At 45.3% G+C, this 7,586-nt stretch overlaps 1 protein-coding gene across 1 annotated transcript; it reads right to left on the bottom strand.

Annotated features, from left to right (window-relative positions):
• On the bottom strand, positions 1 to 1,742 carry LOC140183561 (uncharacterized). The gene is made up of 2 exons (XM_072232013.1): positions 1,035 to 1,742; positions 1 to 681 (listed from the first exon to the last, which is right to left on the bottom strand). The coding sequence occupies exons 1-2, from the start codon at positions 1,740 to 1,742 to the stop codon at positions 1 to 3; spliced, it is 1,389 nt and encodes a 462-aa protein (XP_072088114.1).
• Positions 1,743 to 7,586: the final 5,844 nt, after the last annotated feature.

Here is a 7,586-nt window from a genome sequence, read left to right as displayed (position 1 = left end):
CTAGGAATAAAATCTTCTCAGGTTACCTGCGTTCCAAGTTCTCGGTATCTCCCTGCCATCGAGCTTCTCCAGTTTGTATGCTCCTTTTCCGAGCACCTCTCTGACCCTGTAGGGTCCTTCCCAGTTTGCCGCGAGCTTTCCTTCCCCTTGGGTCGCGAGCCCTATGTCGTTGCATCGCAGGACCAGGTCATCTTTTTCAAACTCGCTCTTGAGCACTTTGGCGTTATAACGCAGGGCTATACTTTGCTTTAGCGCTACTTCTGTCAAGTGGGCCATCTCCCTTGCCTCATCTACCAGGTCTTTCTCCACCGCTTCTTCCACTCCCTTCAGAAGTAGTCGCGGACTCGACTCGCCAATTTCTACGGGTATCATTGCGTCTACTCCGTACGTCAGGCGGAAGGGGGTTTCTTCCGTGGTGGACTGCTCGGTTGTACGGTAAGACCAAAGAACTGAAGCGAGTTCGTCAGCCCATGCACCTTTCTTGTCACCCAGCCGCTTTTTGAGGCCTTGTAAGATCACCCTATTTACGGACTCGACCTGTCCATTTGTTTGGGGGTGCTCTACTGAAGAGAACTTCTGTTTTATACCCAGGCTGTTGAGGAATTCTATGAACTTCTTGTTAGTGAACTGCGTTCCGTTGTCTGAGTCGACAACTTCTGGGATGCCGAATCGAGTTATCATCTGCCTCCACATGAACTTTCTACAATTGGCTGAGGATAGCTGGCTAGCGCTTCGGCCTCTATTTACTTGGTGTAGTAGTCGATGGCGACTATGAAGTATTTGACTTGCCCTGGGCCAACCGGGAAAGGTCCAAGGAGGTCGACTCCTCATTGGGCGAAGGGTCGGGAGGACGTGAGTAGGCTTAGTTCGGAAGCTGGTGCTCTGTGAAAATTGGCGTTCTATTGACACTTGGTGCATTTTTTCACAAATTCCTTGGAGTCTTTCATCATTGATGGCCAGTAGTATCCAGCTCGGATGAGTTTTCTTGCTAGGGCTTTGCCCCCGATATGGTGGCCGCAATATCTTTCATGGACCTCCCTGAGCACGTAGTCCGTTTGCTCGGGATGTAGGCACTTCAATAGGGGCTGACTAAGTCCCTTTTTGAAAAGTTGTCCTTGTATGGTTGTGTACTTGGCTGCCTCCATTTTCAACGCTTTGGCTGCTTTCTCGTCGTCAGGGAGTCTGCCACTTTTGAGGAAGTCGACGATTGGGTCCAACCAAGAGGGGTTTGCCTTTTTCAGGTGGAGGGTAACTGCCGGTTCCTTTAGCATGCCTTGGATGAGAGATCGGTTGCCTACTCCTAGTTTTGTGCTTGCTAAATTGGATAGGAGATCCGCTCGTGTGTTTCTTTCCCTCGGGACATGTTGGATTGTGATCTCCTCGAACTTGCTACTCAATTCTTTAACCTTTTCCAGGTACTTTTGTAGCAACGAGTCTCTGGCCTGGTAGCTTCCGTTTACCTGCGAGGTGACGACCTGCGAGTCGCTGCACACCTCAAGCCTTGTTACTTCGACTTCACGAGCTAAGGTCAAGCCCCCTAGGAGGGCCTCGTATTCCGCTTGGTTGTTTGATACTGGGAACTTAAATTTGATCGATTGCTCGTATACGACCCCGGCAGGACTTTCCAAGATCACCCCGGCTCCTCCAGACTTTTGGTTAGATGCTCTGTCCACGTGGAGTCTCCACCGCGTGCCCGGTTCCTCGGTGGGGTCTCCCGTTACTTCTACCAGAAAGTCGGCCATTGCCTGTGCCTTGATTACGTGCCGGGGCTCATACTGTAGGTCGTATTGGGAGAGTTCGATGGCCCAAGTTATCATTCTTCCCGCTAGGTCGGGTTTTTGAAGTACCTGGCGGATTCCTTGATCTGTTCTCACAACGATCTGGTGGCCTTAGAAGTATTGCTTTAGTCTGCGGGAAGAGGTCAAGAGCGCCAGTGCCAGTTTCTCTAGTTTGCTATACCTCGTTTTTGCTCCTTGTAGTGCTCTACTCACGAAGTAGATTGGCTGTTGGGCCTTTCCTTCTTCCCGTACCAAGACTGCTGCGAGCGCCCCTTCTGTTATGGCCAAGTATAGGTAAAGCAGTTCCCCGCCTTTGGGCCTCCCGAGTACAGGGGTGCTTCCAGGATCTCTTTGAAGTGTTTGAATTCTTCTTCGTACGTAGGGGTCCATTCGAACGCTATTCCTTTCCTCATTAGATTGAAAAAGGGAAAGGCTTTTTCTACCGACGCTCCGAGGAAGCGGGATAGCCCGGTGAGTCTTCCTGCCAACCTCTGGATGTCTTTGATACATCCTGGGCTTTTCATCTGTAGTATTGCTTGGCATTTTTCGGGATTGGCTTCTACCCCCCTTTGAGTGATCATGAATCCCAAGAATTTTCCGGCCTCCATGGCAAAGGCACATTTGAGCGGGTTGAGCCTCATGCTGTTTTGTCGAAGGGACGCGAACACGTTTCTCAGGTCGCCCAGGAGATCATCTGGTCGGGTAGTCTTAGCGACTATGTCGTCTACATAGACTTCTACCATCTTGCCTATGAGATCGCTGAATATCTTGTTCATCAGTCTCTGGTATGTGGCCCCCGCATTTTTCAAGCCGAAGGGCATCACCTTGTAGCAGTAGATTCCTTTCGGTGTTATGAATGTTGTCTTGTCCTCGTCAGGCCGCTGCATCGGTATCTTGTATTATCCTAGAGCTGTCGCTACCCGTTCCCCCGAAGGGGCGTCTTTCATGGGCTCTTGATTGTGGTTCGGTTCGTCGTGGAGGGGATCTTAACCGCTCGCGGGGGGAGGCAACGGAGGCTGCCCCCTCGAGACCCACCTGGCGGCCTTGGTCCCCTGGACCTGGTACGATCTCCATTCAAGCGTCCCCACAGACGGCACCAATGTTCGGTAGGTCAGGTATCGGACGGTTCAGAGTGATCCTCGTATGGACAGGTGGGGCGCGGCCTGGAGATGGGTCGCAAGGGTGAAAGAGGGAAACCGACGTTCCGAGCTCTCGATGAGGAGGAGGGGGTGTCACCTGCAATGACACTCCGACGCTCAAGTCAGTCGAATGTGCAGGCGAAAAAGGGGATAAAGCAGTATATGACGTACCTTGGGGGAAGGGTAGATCCTTCCCCATTTATACCGTGTCAGAGGTGGGCCCTGCAAGGACAGGCCCACCCCCTTCGAGACCTTCCCTACACAGCTGTAGCGAAGCTGTCAGGGACGCGTGTTCGGGTTGGCAAACGGGCGCCTTGCTCCTAACCATTTGAGTCGGGTGGTACCCGGGTCGGGCCGGCTTTCATTCAGTTTGGGCCAGGCCGAAACAAATCTAAATAATACAAATTTTCAAATTTTTTCTTTTAACCCATGTTCTTATATTAAATAAATACTTTTAAAATTCTATTATTATTAAAAAATTGTTTGGGGATACCATTGACTCGAGTCCTTGACGTTCCTGGGTTCTGGAGTGTAGGCAACAAGAAAGAAATAAATAGGGGTGTTAAAAATTCTCAAGAGGCGGGGATCCCCGCGGGGACTGCTGGTGGACGAAATTGTGATTCATACTTAAATTGTTGTTCGAAATTGATTCCCCAGTATTGGCCCCAAAAACTTGGTGCTCAATACCATGGTCTAAACATAATTTCACAACTTCGCTCAACTAACCAACAAGTGTACTGGGTCGTCCATGTAATAAACTTTACATGAGTAAGGGTCGATCCCATAGAGATTGTTGGTATGAAGCAAGCTATGGTCATCTTGTAAATCTCAGTCAGGCGGATAATAAATGGTGATAGAGTTTTTGAATAATAATAGTAAATAAACTGAAAATAAAGATAGAAATACTTATGTAGATCATCGATGGGAATTTCAGATAGGCGTATGAAGATGCTGTGCTCCTTCTGAATCTCTGCTTTCCTACTGCCTTCATCCAATCCTTCTTACTCCTTTCCATGGCAAGCTGTATGTAGGGCATCACTGTTGTCAATGGCTACATCCCATTGATGAGCGGATAATTTATACGCTTTTTGGCATTGTTTTTAGTATGTTTTTAATATGTTTTAGTTAGTTTTTATTATATTTTTATTAGTTTTTATTTAAAATTCACTTTTTCTAGACTTTACTATGAGTTTGTGTATTTTTCTGTGATTTCAGGTATTTTCTGGCTGAAATTGAGGGATCTGAGCAAAAATCTGATTCAGAGGCTGAAAAAGGACTGCGGATGCTGTTGGATTCTGACTTCCCTACATTCGAAGTGGATTTTCTGGAGCTACAGAAGTCTAATTGGCATGCTCTCAATTGCGTTGGAAAGTAGACATCCTGGGCTTTTCAGAAATATATAATAGTTCATACTTTGCCCGAGATTTGATGGCCCAAACAGGCGTTCCAAATCAGCTTAAGACTGCCCGGCGTCTAACGCCGGAACTGGCACAGAAGTGGGAGTTAAACGCCCAAACTGGCACAAAAGCTGGCGTTTAACTCCAAGAAAAGTCTCTACACATAGAAGCTTCAATGCTCAGCCCAAGCACACACCAAGTGGGCCCGGAAGTAGATTTTTATGTCATTTACTCATTTTTGTAAACCCTAAGTTACTAGTTCTCTATAAATAGGACCTTTAGCTATTGTATTTTCATCTTTGGATCACTTAGATCTTTGGGGAATCTTTGGATGCCTAGTTCTTAGATCATGGGGGCTGGCCTCTCGGCCATGCTGGTGGACAAAATTGTGATCAACAATAATGGCTCTTTGGCATGTGCCAAAAAAAACTAACTCAGCAATTTCTTTCCACAACTCCGTTCAACTTAACCAGCAAGTGTACTGGGTCATCCAAGTAATACCTTACGTGAGTAAGGGTCGATCCCACAGAGATTGTTGGTATGAAGCAAGCTATGGTTACCTTGTAAATCTCAGTTAGGCAGATTAAATGGTTTTGGGTTTCGAAAATTAATAATAAATAAAAAATAAAAAGGGATAGAAATACTTATGTAAATCAGTAGTGGGAATTTCAGATAGGCGTATGGAGATGTTGTACTCCTCTCGTATCTCTACTTTTTTATTACATTCATCCAATCCTTCTTACTCCTTTCCATGGCAAGCTGTATGTAGGGCATCACCATCATCAATGGCTACTTTTAATCCTCTCGGGAAAATGGTCCTATGCGCTGTCACTGCACGGCTAATCGTCTGGAGGCATCACCCTTGACAATGGCTACATCCCATCCTCTCAGTGAAAATGGTCCAAATGCTCTGTCACAGCACGGCTAATCATCTGTCGATTCTCAATCAGGTTGGAGTAGAATCCATTGATTCTTTTGCGTTTGTCATCACGCCCAGCCTTCAGGAGTTTGAAGCTCGTCACAGTCATTCATTACCAGAATCCTACTCGGAATACCATAGACAAGGTTCAGACTTTCCGGATTCTCATGAATGCCGCCATCAATTCTAGCTTATACCACGAAGATTCTGATTAAGGAATCTAAGAGATATGCGCCCGGCCTAAAGTAGAACGGAAGTGGTTGTCAGTCACGTGTGTTCATAGGTGAGAATGATGATGAGTGTCATGGATCATCACATTCATCAAGTTGAAGTGCAACGTATATCTCGGAATAAGAATAAAAGAGAATTGAATAGAAAGTAATAGTAATTGTATTGAAACTTGAGGTACAGCAGAGCTCCACACCCTTAATCTATGGTGTGTAGAAACTCCACCGTTGAAAATACATAAGTGAAAGGTTCAGGCATGGCCGAATGGCCAGCCCCCATGGTCTAAGGACTAGGCGTCCAGAGATGTCTAATACACTAGTAAAAAGTCCTATTTATAATAAACTAGCTACTAGGGTTTACATGAGTAAGTAATTGATGCATAAATCCACTTCCGGGGCCCACTTGGTGTATGTTTGGGCTGAGCTTGGTCTATCCACGAGCTGAGGCTTTTATTGGAGTTGAACGCCAAGTTATAACGTGTTTTGGGCGTTCAACTCCGATCATGACGTGTTTCTGGCGTTTAACTCTAGACAGCAGCATGTACTTGGCGTTCAACGCCAAGTTACGTGTCAATTTCCGAATAAAGTATAAACTATTATATATTGCTGGAAAGCTCTAGATGTCTACTTTCCAACGCCATTGAGAGCGCACCATTTGGAGTTCTGTAGCTCCAGAAAATCCATTTCGAGTGCAGGGAGGTCAGATTCCAACAGCATCAGCAGTCCTTTTGTCAGCCTTTTTCAGAGTTTTGCTCAAGTCCCTCAATTTCAGCCAGAAATTACCTAAAATCACAAAAAAACACACAAACTCATAGTAAAGTCTAGAAATGTGAATTTAACATAAAAACTAATGAAAACATCCCTAAAAGTAGCTTAAACTTACTAAAAACTACCTAAAACCAATGCCAAAAAGCGTATAAATTATCCGCTCATCACATGCCTAGACCTTGTTCTTATGTATTTTCAATGGTAGAGTTTCTACACACCATAGATTAAGGTGTGGAGCTCTGATGTACCTCGAGTATCAATGCAATTACTACTATTTTCTATTCAATTCAGCTTATTCTTGTTTTAAGATATTCATTCGCACTCAAGAACTTGATGAATGTGATGATTATGTGACGCTCATCATCATTCTCACTTATGAACGCGTGCCTGACAACCACTTTCGTTCTACATGCAAACAAGGCTTGAGTGGATATCTCTTGGATTCCTTAATCAGAATCTTCGTGGTATAAGCTAGAATCCATTGGCGGCCATTCTTGAGAATCCGGAAGGTCTAAACCTTGTCTGTGGTATTCTGAGTAGGATTCAGGGATTGAATGACTGTGACGAGCTTCAAACTCGCGATTGTGGGGCGTTAGAGACAGACGCAAAAGAATCACTGGATTCTATTCCGACATGATCGAGAACCGACAGATGAATAGTCGTGCTGTGACAGAGCGCGTTGAACATTTTCACTGAGAGGACGAGACTGTAGCCATTGACAACTGTGATGCCCAACATACAGCTTGCCATGGAAAGGAGTAAGAAGGATTGGATGAAGACAGTAGGAAAGCAGAGAGACAGAAGGGACAAAGCATCTCCATACGCTTATCTGAAATTCTCACTAATGAATTACATAAGTATCTCTATCTTTATTTTATGTTTTATTCATCTTTTAATCATTAATCCTCCATAACCATTTGAATCCACCTGACTGAGATTTACAAGATGACCATAGCTTGCTTCATACCAACAATCTCCGTGGGATCGACCCTTACTCGCGTAAGGTTTATTACTTGGACGACCTAGTGCACTTGCTGGTTAGTTGTGCGAAGTTGTGATAAAGAGTTGAGATTGCAATTGAGCGTACCATGTTGATGGCGCCATTGATGATCACAATTTCGTGCACCAAGTTTTTGGCGCCGTTGCCGGGGAATTAAATGTCCTAACTACAATTTCGCATTTGTTCCCTGCAATAACAGTGTCAAGTTTTGATCCGGCAACAACACCAAGTTTTTGGTGCCGTTGCCGGGGATTGTTCGAGTTTGGACAACTGACGGTTCATCTTGTTGCTTAGATTAGGTTATTTTATTTTATTTTGTTCTTCAGAGTTCTTAAGAATGAAATCTAGAGTTTCAGAT

The sequence above is a fragment of the Arachis hypogaea genome, chromosome 3 (assembly GCF_003086295.3).
Source record: "Arachis hypogaea cultivar Tifrunner chromosome 3, arahy.Tifrunner.gnm2.J5K5, whole genome shotgun sequence".
Lineage (NCBI taxonomy): Eukaryota > Viridiplantae > Streptophyta > Magnoliopsida > Fabales > Fabaceae > Arachis > Arachis hypogaea.
This window is presented reverse-complemented; position numbering and strand designations above follow the sequence as displayed.